This window comes from Alexandromys fortis, unplaced genomic scaffold (genome assembly GCF_014885135.2).
Source record: "Alexandromys fortis isolate MF-2015 unplaced genomic scaffold, M_Fortis_MF-2015_v1.1 scaffold_240, whole genome shotgun sequence".
NCBI classification, from domain to species: domain Eukaryota; kingdom Metazoa; phylum Chordata; class Mammalia; order Rodentia; family Cricetidae; genus Alexandromys; species Alexandromys fortis.
Window position 1 is genome coordinate 1,143,600 of NW_026068133.1, and position 15,052 is coordinate 1,158,651.

Consider the following 15,052-nt stretch of genomic DNA (forward strand, 5'->3'; position numbering starts at 1 on the left):
TCTTCTTCTTCTTCCTTCTTTCTTCTTCTTCCTTCTTTCTTCTTCTTCTTCTTCTTCTTCTTCTTCTTCTTCTTCTTCTTCTTCTTCTTTTTTTTTTTGGTTTTTCGAGACAGGGTTTCTCTGTAGCTTTGGAGCCTGTCCTGTAAGTAGCTCTTGTAGACCAGACTGGCCTCAAATTCACAGAGATCTGCCTGCCTCTGCCTCCTGAGTGCTGGGATTAAAGGCATGTGCCACCACTGCCTGGCTCACATTTTACTTTTTTTTTTAAACTTTATTTAACTTTATTTCATGCACATTGGTATAATGATGTCAGATTCTCTTGAATTGGAGCTACAGACAGGTGCGAGCTGCCATGTGAGTGCTGGGAATTGAACCCCGGTCCTCTGGAGGAGCAGTCAGTGCTCTTAACCACTGAGCCATCTCACCAGCCCCTCACGTTTTACTTTTTATTATGAGTCACATCCTCACTCTTTGCCCAGGTTGGCACTCATCTTTTTATCCTTCCTCAGCTCCTGAGCATCTGGAATCACAGGCCTATACTACCAGGCCTGTGATTTTTTTTTTCCAAGACAGGGTTTCTCTGTGGTTTTGGAGCCTGTCCTGGAACTAGCTCTTGTAGATCAGGCTGGTCTCGAACTTACAGAGATCTACCTGCCTCTCCTTCTGGATAGCTGGGATCAAAGGCATTGCGTGGCAGAAGAGCAATCTCTAGCAGGGCCTTTTCATAATTTGTCTCTGGAGAAGAAATAGGGGTAGCTACAAGGGAGCCCCAGGGATCTTGGATGGGGACAGGGATCCAGCAAACACTCAATAAGGCCATGTCTTCCTACAGCTTCGAGACTGTGGCGGGCTGCGGGAAGTAGAGGTGACAGCATGCCTTGTGTGGAAGGACTGGCCACATCGGGTACACCCACACAGCCTCGTGGGAAAAGACTGCACCGATGGTGTCTGCAGGGTGCGGCTGCGGCCTCACGTCAGCCCCAGGCACAGGTACCAGACCCTGACTCAAACCCCTGACTCTTGACTCCAGCTTCTTCTCTCTGCTCGAGGAGACTCCAGAGGTGGACACTGCTCCCTGGGAAAGCCTGGGGCATAGGCATCTTGGCCAAACCTTCTTGCTCGTCTCGGATGAAGGAGGAGTGTTAGGTGTGGAGACAGTAGTGGCCCACTCTGAAAACCTGCCACACCCGTCCACATCTGTTCCATTTTTGCTTTTTGAGACAGGGTCTTGCCGTGTAGTCAAAACTAACTTTGAACTTGAGATCCTCCTGCCTCGGTCTCCATAGGCAGGTACCAGCAGACCCATTTATCTCTGTTCTGTAGGGGGTCAGAGAGGAGATAGAGCACAGGTGCACAACCTCCAACCTGATTTAACTGTGTCGCCCATACCAGAGAACAGCTCATGGGGATCAGTTCTCTCCCTCTACTGTGGGCGTCCTGAGGGTTGAGCTCAGGTAGTCAGGCTGCCTGGCAAAGACTACCTGCTGAGCCATCTAACCAACCCTAGTTTTATTTTCCTTTTTTTTTTTTTTTTGAGCCAAGGTCTCATGTAGGCCAGGCTAGCCTCAAATTCATGATTGTAGCTGAGGCTGACCTTCATTTTTTTTTTCTTTTAACAGTCTCACTGTGTAGCCTGACTAGTCTGAAACTTGTTGTCTGGGACAGAGATCTTCCTGTCTCTGCCTCCCCAGTGCTGGGATTTAAGAGTATACCACCATACTTAAAATTGTCTCTGTAGATCAGGCTGGCCTTAAACTCAGAGATCTACCTGCCTCAGTCACGCCTAAGTGGCTGACCTTAAAGACGGGTGCCGGGTACCACTACCACCAGGCCATCTTTTTACCTTGAACCTTTGACCCTCCTGCCTTCACCTGATAGCTAAGAGCACCATTGTAGCCATTTATTGAGTTTTTTACTTAATTATTTTGGAGGCATGTTTTCCTGTGTACAACAGGCTAGCCTCATATTCTGGTTCCCCAGCTTCAGCTTCTCAAGTATAGAGAATCCAGGCTTCCTTTACATCTTTGATATAAAGGACCCTGGCAGGCATTTTCTTTTTTTCGAAGCAGGGTTTCTTCGTGTATCCCTGGCTGTCCTGAACTAGGTCTGTAGACCAGACTTGCCTCAAATTCACAAAGATCTGCCTACTTCTGCCTCACTGGTTTGCCACCATTGCTCACCGGCTGGTGTTTTATGTGGTAAAATAAGGCACGTTCTTGGTCTTACCTGACTCCTGGTGGCCTCTGAGAGATTTGAATCCCAGGTCTTTCCCAGTGCTCTCTCAGCCCTGTGCCTGCAGCATCTCTGCACTTCCTGCTGTGTCCAGGGGAGGCTGCCTCTCAGTCTCTCCTCTTGTCTCCCTTTCAGCTTTAACAACCTGGGCATCCAGTGTGTTCGGAAGAAGGAAATCGAAGCTGCAATTGAGCGAAAAATCCAGCTAGGAATTGATCCCTACAATGGTTAGTGCTCCACCTGCCTCTCTAGCCACTTTCCTTTAGTTGGTGTTCTTTGCTTTCTCTTCTTCCTACTTTCCTTCCTCTCTCGCTCTCTTCCTTTCTTTTTTCAAGACAGGGTTTCTCTGTGTAGCCCTGGCTGTCCTGGAGCTCACTCTCAAACTCATCGAGAATCCCCCTGCCTCCCTGCCTCCTGAGTGCTGGGATTAAAGGCGTGGACCACCCGGCTTCTTTTCTTTAAAAAAAAAAATTACATGTGCTTTTTGTGTGTGTTTGTGTATGGGTTTTGTGTGGTATAAACATGCCTGTGGAAGTCAAAGGATACCCTACAGATGTCGGTTTTCTCCCTCTACCGTGGATCCAACTGATGAAATCAGGTTCTAGGGCTCTGCAGCAAGCGCTTTTTCCTGCTGAGCCTTCTCGCCGGCCATTCACTTGGGTTTTCATTTTGGTTTTCAAGACCAGGTCTCAGCATAGACCAGGCTGTCTTTGAACTCCTGTGTAGCTGAGGGTGATTGAATCCTCCCCAGTGCTGGAGGGACAAGTGCACGTCTCCCTGCCTTGGTCCCCTTCCCTCCGTCAGCCTGCTCCAGCAGCTCAACCGACTCCAGCCTCCCTTTGTCCTCCCCCAGCCGGCTCTCTGAAGAACCATCAGGAGGTAGACATGAATGTTGTCAGGATCTGTTTCCAGGCCTCCTATCGTGACCAGCAAGGACAGTTGCGCCGCCTGGAACCCGTCCTCTCTGAGCCTGTCTACGATAAAAGTGAGTCAAGGTTGCCATGTCCCTTGGGATTAACTTGTCAGGGGTATCAGAAAGCCCAGATGAGCAGTGTCATTGAGTTTTCTGGGTTTTCGTTTTCTACATTTGCACAGTGGTTCGGTGTCCGCAGTCTCAGGGAAGCTGGGTCTGTACTTCTTCCATTCATTCTCTTTCCCTCCTGGACACGTAGTGAGGGCCATGACTCCAGACATCACATATGCAGATGGGCAGTGCCGTCCTGTGTGCTTGTACAGTTTGCACCTTGTCCAGTTCTACAGTTATTTCTCTTTCCTTCTGTACTTTTTATTGAGTAAATTTGCTCCTTGAAATTCTGTACATATGGTGCATTAGGACTCCTCACTGTCCTCTACCCCCATCTTAGCTCCTCCCACAGGTCCCTTCTACTTTCACTTCTTTGTGTTTTATTTTGTAACCCACTGATTTTAATTGGGACCCCTGTATGACCACAGCTTGGGAACTGTCCGCTGAAGCCACGTGGATTCACCTTTGGATACACAAACAACAACAAAATGATGGTCCTTTCCCCAGAACCCATCAGGAGCCAGTAGTTCATTTTGAGACAGGCCTCTGTTGGCCTCAATTGTCCTTGTAGCTGGAGATGACCTTGAACCCTTGACTTCCTGCCTCCACCTCCTGAGTGCTGAGAAGACCAGCCTAAACTACCAGGACGCATTTATTGAGACTCGGGCTTGATCCCAGGTTTTTGTGCGTGTTAGGGAAGTACTTGAGCCAAATCCCCAAGCCTGTGTTTATTATTTTAAGACATGATACCACTATGTGGCCGAGCAAATCAGCAATCCTTCTGTCTCCACCTCCTGAGTGGAGGAATCACAAGCATACACTGCCATGCCTGACATCATACAGTTTGCTCTCAGCTTCTGCACACACTCTCATTGGCAGGAGTTTGGTCATTTGCTCCTCAAACATTCAGCAGTGTCCATGGGGAGGTACTGCTCTGATTGACGAGGTCTAGGCCGTAGGATTACTGCTGAAGTAAAGGATGGCTCATCACTCTGAGCTCCGAGTTTTCAGAGCTGCTAATAAAAGGAGGACCAGGACTATTGGTCAGGCTAAAGGAGTGTGCACTCCAAGACGTCAGGTCAGGTGGCAGATAGACACGTGACAGGTGCTTGTAATTCCAGTTACTGGGGGAGGCTCAGGCAGGGAGAGGGTAAGTAAATTCAAGGCCAGTTTGGGCAGCTGATCAAGATTAATCTAGGTGTGATAAAAGAAGAGAGCTGTAGGTGTGGCTCAGCAGTAGAGCCCCTGCCTAGAATCCCCCAATGAGGGGCTGGGGTGTGGCTCAGCTGTAGAGCCCCTGCCTAGAATCCCCCAGTGAGGGGCTGGAGTGTAATTTAGTGGTGGAGTCCTTGCCTAGAATCCCCCAGTTAGGGGCTGGGGGCGTTACTCAATAGTGGAATTCTTCTGTAGCAAGATCCTAGGTTCCATCACTTCCACTGGGGGGAAGCAAACAAATAAACACAGTATTTCAGGTTGTAAACCCTCATCTGGGGACCTTGTGTCACCCTGGACAAGTCTCCCTGAGTCTGGGGGTCTCAATTTTGGATAGACACTAAGCAGATTTCAGAGGGGAGTTCTGGTCATTGTACATTGTACCTGTCCGTTTGAGCATTCTGTGTCCCACCCGGAAAGGATGTCTTCCCTTTCTGTCTCTCTCACCTGTCAGCAAGCCCCGTGATGTGATAACTGAATTGTTGATTTTCCTTCTGCATTCCTCCCCAGAGTCCACCAACACATCAGAGCTGCGGATTTGCCGAATCAACAAGGAGAGCGGGCCATGCACAGGTGGTGAGGAGCTGTACTTGCTGTGTGACAAGGTGCAAAAAGGTGAGAGGTCCAGAGGCAGAGGGGGGTGCTGCTTTACCAGGGCAGCACTCTGGAGGGAGTCAGAGCCTTTGCTGCAGAGTCAGGCAGATGCAGGCAATGGCTTTGTTTGCTAGCTCATCTCTGCCAGGTATGGAAGCCGATGAGCTGACCAAGGGTATGCAGTGCTCTTTCAGAATGCTACCACACTAGAAATGCAATTGCTCAAATGTTTTAAGAGGAGCTAGGGATGTGGCTCAGTGGTAGAGCCCCTGCCTAGAATCCCCCAGTGAGGGGCTGGGGTGTGGCTCAGTGGTAGAGCCCCTGCCTAGAATCCCCCAGTGAGGGACTCAGTAATAGTGCTTGTCTAGCATGGGTGAGACCTGAATTTCATTCCTAGGACTGTAATATATAATTAAACCAGTCTGATGGCACATGTCTGTAATTCCAGCACTCTGGAAGGTTGGAGCAGGAAGGCTTCAAGCCAGCCTGATCTACACAGTGATACTGTCTCAAAGGTCAAGCAAACCAACAACAAAAGAAGTGTGAATGGTACAGGACTGACAGCCGGAGAAAGGAGGGACCCTTGCTTTGTCCCCAGTGGATGGTCCTGAGTAGAGGATGGTTTTTCATTTTTGGTAGTTGGTTTTTCAGTTTTGTTTCCAAGCCTATTTGAAGAAGGGGCATTTAAAAACAAGCAAATGACAGGGCAGGACATTGTCCCGTCTTATTTGCTTTCTCTCCACCTGTTTGATGATGATCATAAAGCAAGAGGCTTCCTGGGAGTTTTTCCAGTTCTTTGCTTTATGTTTTTATTGTTGTTGTTATTATTTCTTTTGTATATGGGTATTTTGTTTGCATGTATGTCTGTGTGCCAGGTGAGTACAGTGCTTGAAGGTGTTGGATCCCCTGTGACTGGAGCAATAGTTGGTTGTGAGCTGGCTTGTGGGTGCTGGGAACCGAACCCTAGTCTTCTGGAAGCAGCCAGTGCTCTTAACTCCTGAGCCCTCTCTTCAGCCCTTGTGTTTGTTTTTACTAGGAATGTTTGGAATCACAGCATGTGATACAGGGTAGGCAGGGGCTCTATCACTGAGCCAGACCCCAGCCCCTCACTGGGGGATTCTAGACAGGGGCTCTACCACTGACCATGCTCCCAGACCTTTCTGGTGGATTTTATACAAGCTCTGTACCACTGAACTATGCCCCTAGTTCTTTTACACCAAATTTTGAGAGAGAGTCTCACTTAGTAATCTAGGCATACTTTGAATTTACAGTCCTCCTGCTTCAGTCTCCCAAGTGCTGAGATTACAGCTCTTTGTCACCATACCTGTGTGATTTTCTTTTGTGTAGAGACCCTGAGTAGTTGGGTTTGTTGGTTGTTTTATACAGGGACTAACTGTGTTTCTCTTACTGTCCTGAAACTCACTGTGTGTACCGGGCTGCCTTCACACTACGAAGGTTCTCCTGCCTCTGCCTCCTGAGTGCTGGCATTAAAGGAATGCACTGCTATGCCAAACGTCCCAGGGTAGTTTTATTATTTGAAATACTGGTTGGATTGGGAGGAGACTGAGTGAGTAGGGGCTCAGTCGCTTGACTTAGCTGTGTCCTCACCCTGATCTACCCCCACCAGAGGACATATCCGTGGTATTCAGCACGGCTTCCTGGGAAGGTAGAGCCGACTTCTCTCAAGCTGACGTGCACCGGCAGATTGCCATTGTGTTCAAGACTCCACCCTACGAGGACCTGGAGATTGCAGAGCCTGTGACTGTCAATGTCTTCCTGCAGAGACTCACGGATGGGGTGTGCAGCGAGCCACTGCCCTTCACATACCTGCCTCGGGATCACGGTAACCACTCCACCCACTGCTACCCCCAACTCTGGAGACTAGGTCTTTGGCCTTGCTTGAGGAAGCATATCTGGGAAGAATTAGAGGCAGAAGGCAGACCTGGGGGCAGTAGCTCTGTCAGTAAAGTGCTTTCTCTACAAGCACGAGGACCTGAGTTCAAGTCCCAACACCCTGGTAGAAAGCCAGGCAGGGTTGCTTGTTCCTAGCACTGGGAAGATGGAGTCAGCTGGGTTCCTGAGATGTCTAGCCAGAAAGACCCAGGCTGACCAGAAAGCTGCAGGCCACTAGGAAATTATCTCAAAACAAAAGAACATAATAAAGCAAAACATTAGATGAAAAATGTGGAATGGCAACCAGGATTGGCATTTGGTCCCCTACATATATAACTGTACACACAGAGAAAGGTGAGAGAGAAGGTGAAAGCAACTGGGCTAGCCAGCATGAAGGCCTCAGGAAGGAGCTACAGAAAACTGTGTTGAGCTTTTATACTAATTAGGAATATAGAAATCTACTTGTATACGTTGGTGAAGACCCAGTCCTCCTTTTAATGACTCCTGTGATCGAGTATCATAGTGACTTCTATGACAGACTGTTGTGATGACCTCTGGTTGTCATAGTGACCTCTGTGACTGTCACAGTGACCTCTGTGACTGTCACAGTGACCTCTGTGACTGACTCTCATAAGGACATCTGACTGTCACAGTGACCTCTGTGACTATCATATGACCTCTGTGACTGACCATCACAGTGACCCTTGTGGCCAATCGTCATAATGACTTCTGACTGACTGTCACAGGGACCTCCATGACTGATTGTCAAAGTGACCTCTGGCTGTCATAGTGACCTCAGTGACTGACTGTCCTAGTGACCTTGGTGGCTGTCACAGCGACCTCTGCGATTAACTGCTGTTTGATGTTTTGATGCTTCTGCTCTCTCCTGAACAGACAGCTATGGTGTGGACAAGAAGCGGAAGCGAGGACTGCCCAAAGTCCTTGGGGAACTGAGTAGCTCTGGTGTGTTCCTCTACCTCTGCCCACACCCATCCCCAGGTTCTTGGGAGGGCCAGGTGATCTGCTTGGGGAGGGTGGGTCAGCAGGGTAAGGAATCCTTATCTTCACCTTCCCCCAGATCCACATGGAATTGAAAGCAAACGACGGAAAAAGAAACCAGTGTTCTTGGACCATTTTCTTCCTGGCCACAGCTCAGGTGAGTGTGGAGTCTGCAGCCTCCTCCTCTCTTTGTGGGCAACAGGAAGTTCGTCCCGTCCTGTTTCTCTGTTTAAAAAGAATATTTTACCTCATACGTATGCACATACATGTGTGTACCATGAGCATGCCTGGTGCTTACAGAGGCCAGAAGAGGGCATCACATCCTCTGGAATCGTAGTGACTGACAGTTGTGAGCTGCCACGTGGATGCTGGGAACAGAACCTGGGTCCTCAGCAAGAGCAGCCAGTACTCTTAACCACTGAGCCAGCCACTTCTGATTTCTTCACCTCCTCTGAACGCTTTCCCAAGGTCAGCAGCTGACCATACATCTAGCAACATGGAGTAAAAAGAATAAGGGGTCTAGGAGCCTGGTAGTGGCTCACATCTATGGTCCTAGCACTCAGGAGACTGGGGTAGGGGAATTACCAATAGTCAGAGGCCAACATAGTCTGCATACTGTTTCAAGACAGACCCTGTGTCAAGCATTACATCTCATGGAAGTGTAATTAGAAGGCTTTGGAGACAGAACAGAGGCTATGATCTCTTCAGGGAATATTTGGAGACAGAACAGAGGCTATGATCTCTTCAGGGAATATTTGCTATGTGACTTTTTTCCAAGTCTCTCCACCTCTCTGAGCCTCAGGGATCCTTAGAAAAAGTCTTTTAAAAATTACCTTTTAAATTTATGTTATTCATTTCTATGATGATGTGTGTATAATATGGATGCATTGTGTCACAGCACATGTAGGAGGCAGACTGGATATGGTATTGCACCTTTAGTCCAGTACCTGGGAGGCAGAGACAGGTACATCTTTGTGAGTTCAAGGCCAGCATGCTCCACACAGCAAGTTCCAGGCTAGCCAGGTCTACATAGTGAGACCCTGTCTCAAAACCAACCAACCAATCAACCAACAAAAATCTTAAAACAAAATACACAACCCCAACTTTGTAGAGTCAGTTCTTTTTTACAAGGGGTTCCAGGGGTTGAACTCAGGTTGTTAGGCATTTGTAGGAGTATTCCCATCTGCTGAATGATTGCACCAGACCTGGAAAGATCAGCACAGATCTAGGCTTGGACATTGTCTTCTGCTCCGGGCTGGACTGTAGCTGACTTGGCAGCTAGCTGGTTGTCTGGCACGCCCAGAGCCCTGCATTCATTCCCAGCACCACACAGTTCAGATGTGCTGGCACCTGTGTGGGGACTTCAGCTCCTAGGAAGTAGAGTCAGGAGGGCCAGAAGTCCAGGGCCATCTTAGCTACACTGTAAGTTTGAGACTCCTCTGTGCTGAACAGAAACCTCATCTCAAAAGACAGCAGGATGGGATTACTGACTCTGGCATACAAGTGTGTCTGATCCTGTCAGGGAAGCTAAGCAGGGTCAGGCCTGCTCAGTCCTGGGGATGGGAGCTGTCACTGCAATACATGATGCTGTAGGTTGAGATTTTTGTTTTATTTGTTCCAAGGAACTCTCTCCTTGAAACCATCCTGGTGGGGGCTGGACAGACGGGTGGCTTCCACTGTTAGAGCAAAGGCTGCTCTTTCGGAATATGGGGGTTCGATTCCCAGCCCCCACATAACATCTCACAAACACCTGTAACTCCAGCACCGAGGCTCTATTGCCTTCATCTGGCCTCCTTGGGCACTGCATGCATGTGGTGCACAGACAAAACACTCATGTACATACAAAATAGAATTTTCAAAAAAGACAGCCATCTTGCCCCAGGCTCTCCAATGCTGAGATTACAGGCTGCCATACTCAGCAGAAATAGTTTTAAAAAAAATTTTTTTGAGACAGGGTTTCTCTAGCTTTGGAGCCTGTCCTGGAACTAGCTCTGTAGACCATGCCGACCTCGAATTCACAGAGATCCTCCTGCTTCTGCCTCCCAAGTTCTGGGATTAAAGATGCGCTTCATCACCGCCTGGCTTCAATAGTTTAAAATTTTCAACTAAATTAAACTTACCATCGTCTGCGCGAGTGCACATGCGCAGGACAGGGACAACTAACTGTCAGGAGTTCTTTTCCTCCTTCCATGGAGTCATCTTGCCAGCCTGGGTGTGTTTGTGTGAGAGGATCAGCTTTAAACTCCCAGACATCCTCCTGCCTCTGCCTCTTGTTAAAGAAGAGTACCACCACACCTGGCCCTAATTTTGTTCTTCCTTTGAGCCAGTATCATATCTGTCTAGCCCAGGCTAATCTGGAACACATGGAACCCTGTCTCGGCTTCCCAAGCTGGGATTACAGGTATGAGCTACCTGGGCCACCAGAGCCAACTCAGTTATTTTATTTATCTACTTTTAAAGTCTCTCACCCAGGCTAATAGTAGAGAATTGGCCTTGAGCTTCTGATCCTTCTCCCTCTACCTCCCAAGTGCTTGGGTTATAGGCATGTACTATTATCTGGGTTTTTGTGGTCCTAGGGATTGAACCCAGGGCTTCATGCATGCTAGGCAAGCACTCTCTCAACTGAGTTATATCCCCAGACCTAGATGAGTTTTTCCTTTTTCAGTTTTTAATGATTTAATTTATTTTTATTGTGTTCATTGGTGTTTTGCCTGCATGCATGTCTGTGTGAGAGGTCCCCAGGAACTAAAGTTACAGGTGTGAGCTGCCATGTGGATGCTGGGAATTGAATCTGCGTCCTCTGGAAGAGCAGCCAGTGCTCTTAACCAGTGAGCCATCTCTCCAGCCCCCTAGATCAGTTTCTTTTTACAGACATTCAGTGACAGGCCCCTTAGCTGTGTTTGTGCTCACTCCTTAGTTTGCAGACCATTGCTGTGTGCTGCTTATCACAGGCTTTAAAAACCAGAGGCGCAGATAGGTGCCATGCCTCCCGCGAGATCACAGTGTAGGGAACCTGTTGCTGGGGAGGGGAAGATGGACATGTAGGCCATCTGTATGGAGCAGCAGTGGTGAGTGTGAGCCTGGCAGCAGCTGGCACAAGGATGGAAGTAAGCTCATCTCTAGTTCTGAGCCTTTTCTCAGCATAGCCACCTGCTGGCCTGTTTTGACTATACACATATGTATCCATGTGCACTCGTGTGTATACACGTACACACAAAAAAGAAAAATGAGAGCTGAGCAGTGGTGGTGCACGCCTTTAATCCCAGTACTTGGGAGGCAGAGGTAGGAGGATTGCTGAGTTCAAGGCTAGCCTGGTCTACACAAAGAAACCTTGTCTTGAAAACAAAACAAACAACAAAAAGAAAAAGATGAAACAAAGGAATTTCTCCCCACTACCTCAGCTTGCTTCAGGGCACCCAAATCCCAGTCAATTCTTAGTCACTCAGGGGCTGGAACCAGAGCCATCCCATTCTGGAGTTGCTGTACCATGACTGTCTCTGGTTTTCATGTAATTGGTATCTGTTGCACAATGACTCTGCCCCTTGTAACCACCAATCCTAGCCATCTCCCCAGCTTCTCTCATGGTTCCCAAGTCTCACAGCCCCACCCTCATTCCAGGTTTGGGGGTAAGGGGGCAAAGTTGCTAATGATTAAAAACGGGATTCAGAGCACAAAAACTGTTTAGACACAACCTCCAGGACGGCCGAGGGGTTCTGGCACATGGACTCTTTGTTTCTTTGAGACAATCTCATGCAGCCCAGGCTGAACTTAAACTCACAGAGCTCCACTTGCTTCTGCTGGGATTTAAAGCATGGCCACCAGGCCAGGCCTTGCTGAGGGCATTTCATTTTTAGGTATATTCACTCCAAACTTGAGAGAGAGTAACAGGCTGGAGTGTGTTTCTCCCCAGGAGTGGGTCTGGTGCTTGCATGTGCATCAGAGCCTTGCCCCTTTTCATGCAATTTCTACCTCCTGGCCAAAGGTGGCTGCTGCAGCTCTTGCCATCGACTCCATGTTCCAGTTAGCAGAACATTAGTGAGCTCTGCTCTCCTTGTGCTGCTGTGAGAAACACGAAGACCAAATTGCAGCAACTAAGGGGAGGAGGAGGCAAGCATTTATTTCAGCTTTAGGTCCCAGTCCACCACTGAGGGAAGTCGAGGCAGGAATTGAAGCACAAAGCATGGAGGAGCACCTATCGCTGGCTTGCTCTCTGGTAGACCCACACTTAGCTAGCACTTTTATTTAGCCCAAGACCACCTGCCCAGGAAATGTAGGCTGGGTGTCCTATGTCAATTAACAATAAAGACAATTCCATACAGTTATGCCCCTAGGCCAATCCAATCTGAGCAAACCTTCCTTTAGAATTCCCTTCTCAGGAGACTCTGGGCTGTGTCAAGTAGACAGTTAAAGCTGACTGCCACATATGACAGCATTGAACACCAAAAGAGGGCAGGCATGGTAGCTCACCTCTGTAAACACAGCACATGGGAGACTGAGCTAGGACTGTGGTGAGTGTGCTGAGTTCTACAGTGGCTGCCAGGGCGTCTCTGTCTCTGTCTGTCTCCCTCCCTTCCTCCCTCCATACCCACTCCACCATAGCTATACCCTTAGCCCTGCTCCTTTTGAGAACCTGGATCCTGCTCTGGATCTGTGAGTAGACAGGCTGTGACTAGCTGTTATTTCACTCATCGCCTTTAATAATTTGCTTATTGGGGGCTGGAGAGATGGCTCAGAGGTTTTAAGAGCACTGGCTGCTCTTCCAGAGGACCTGAGTTCAATTCCCAGCAACCATATGGTAGCTCACAATCATCTATTGGTGTGCAAGCATACATACATGCAGGGCAGAACACTGTATATATAATAATTTTAAAAATAATAATTTTATTATTAAAGAAGAAAGAAGATGATATAGTTCCATTGTGAGAGGCAACTTAGCGTGCAAAGCCTTGGGTTCAATCCCCAGTACCATGTAAAAACTCAGATGTGGTAGCATTTGGGAGGTAGAGGCAAGAGAATCCAGAGTTCAGAGATATCCTTGGCTATTTAGCACATTTAAGGTTAGCTCGGCTACAGGAGACCATGTCTTATTTTTAAGGACTTTTTAAACGTGTTTATTTATTTTGCATGTATGTGGGAGCACACATGCTCCACTCAGGTTGCATGTGGAGACCAGAGAACATCTTATAGGAGTCGATGCGTGGGTTCTAGGACTCCACTTGCACCAGTCATCAGGGCTGGCAGGACGCACCTTTTACCAGTGAGGGGTCTGGATGGCCCAAGACCCTGCCTTTAGTTTTGCTTATTTACTTGTATGCAGGTCAGGGTGACTGTATGGCACAGGCATGCAACCCATGGAGGCCAAGAGAGGGCGTCAGATCCCCAGGAGCTGGAGTTACAGGTGGATTTTGAGCCACTGGAAGTGGGGATTAGGAACCCAACCCTGTTCCTTTACAAGAGCAGCAGGTTCTTAACCACTGAGCCATCCTTCCACCACTGCCTCCTTAAAGACAGGGTCTTGTGGAACTCGTGTGTTACACACACACACACACACACACACACACATACACACACATATTATCTACAAAGGCAAACACTCATAGCATTAAAAAAATATGGTCTAGTGTGATGACTCAGTGGATAAAGGCAATTGCCATATGAACTTGGACCTGAGTTCTGTCTCCATATAAAGGTAGCAGGAATGAAGTGACTCCACAGAGGTGAACTCTGAACTCCCATTCACAATGGCAGCAGGTTCGCCCACTCACACACATCATGCGTACACACCCATCCACACAAAATAACATGGAGTGGTGGCACTTCCTTCCTACTCAGGTTAGGGTTAAAGGCCTAAGATAGAATACATTTGCCAGGAAGTGGTGGCACACACCCTTAATCCCAGCACTTGTGAGAAGAGGCTGATAGATCTCTATGAGTTTGAGGCCAGCCTGGTCTACAATGAGAGTTCCAGGACAGCCAAGGCTACACAGAGAAACCCTGTCTCCAAAAACAAGACAAAACAAAAATACATTCAGTACCATGGGGTCCAGGTTTCTTACTGCCTGGCTCGAGGTGGGTTCTAATCCAGCCATCCTTCTCTCTTCGCCAGGCCTGTTCCTCCCACCATCAGCTCTGCAGCCGCCAGACACTGACTTCTTCCCTAGTGCCATATCTCTTCCTGGCTTGGAGCCTCCTGGCGGCCCCGACCTCCTGGACGATGGCTTTGCCTATGACCCTTCTGCCCCTGCGCTTTTCACCATGTTGGACCTGCTTCCCCCAGCACCACCACTTGCCAGTGCTGTGGTGGGTGGTGGGGGTGCAGGGACCACGGTTGTGGAGTCTCCTGGCTCGGAGCCCCTGACGCTGGACTCATATGCAGCCCCAGGTCCTGGAGATATTGGCACCGCCAGTCTTGTGGGCAGCAACATGTTTCCCAACCAGTACCGAGAGGCAGCTTTCGGGGGTGGTCTACTGTCCCCAGGGCCTGAAGCCACGTAGCCTTTGAGGTGCCAGAGGAGGTACTGGGTGAGGAGTGTGCTAGAGCACACCCCATTCCCTGAGGCCAACCTTGACCAGTCTTCCAGCTTCCTCATCCTGAATCGGACATCTACAGTGCTGGCAGGAAGCTAGGGAGAGCTCCGGTTCTCCTTGAGCCTATTTTACAGATGAGAGCTCCAAGTCCGAAGAGGAAAAGGGGCTCCGGCAGGAAGGCCCCTTCTCAGGACAGATTCTGAGAGATTGTACATAGGGGAGGAGGGAGCAGATCCCTGGCCCTCTTCCCTGATCCTGAAGGTGGGGGTAGGTTGTTTGTGCAGTTTTCCCAATAAAAATTAGTTTTTTTGAGGCTTGGGGGTCTTCTCTTCTTTGCCCGAGAAACACTAGGTTAGTTTGGAATTAAACAGTTGTGGCTGAGGGGCTGATGAGTTGGTTCCGCGGTTAAGAGCTATCGCTGCTCTTGCAGAGGCCCCAGGATCAATCTCTGCACCTAGATGGCAGCTCCGAATGTGTGTTGGTTATTCTTGGTTATCAGCTTGACTTACATCTGTAACTAAAACCCCAAAATGGAGGGCACACATCTGAGGGAATTTTTAATTTGAAGTA

At 48.7% G+C, this 15,052-nt stretch overlaps 1 protein-coding gene across 6 annotated transcripts in view; it reads left to right on the forward strand.

The window, feature by feature from the left end:
* Positions 1-14,794, forward strand: part of Relb (RELB proto-oncogene, NF-kB subunit) — a 24,083-nt gene extending 9,289 nt beyond the window's left edge. For all 6 annotated transcript variants that reach the window (XM_050126271.1, XM_050126272.1, XM_050126273.1 and 3 more), the window contains 8 exons: positions 833-990; positions 2,368-2,459; positions 3,086-3,217; positions 4,979-5,083; positions 6,690-6,905; positions 7,850-7,918; positions 8,034-8,111; positions 14,061-14,794. In XM_050126271.1, the coding sequence (XP_049982228.1) occupies positions 833-990; positions 2,368-2,459; positions 3,086-3,217; positions 4,979-5,083; positions 6,690-6,905; positions 7,850-7,918; positions 8,034-8,111; positions 14,061-14,449 (1,239 nt within the window). In that variant the 3' untranslated portion in view covers positions 14,450-14,794. The remainder of the gene's footprint in view (positions 1-832; positions 991-2,367; positions 2,460-3,085; positions 3,218-4,978; positions 5,084-6,689; positions 6,906-7,849; positions 7,919-8,033; positions 8,112-14,060) is intronic.
* The last annotated feature ends 258 nt before the right edge of the window (positions 14,795-15,052 follow it).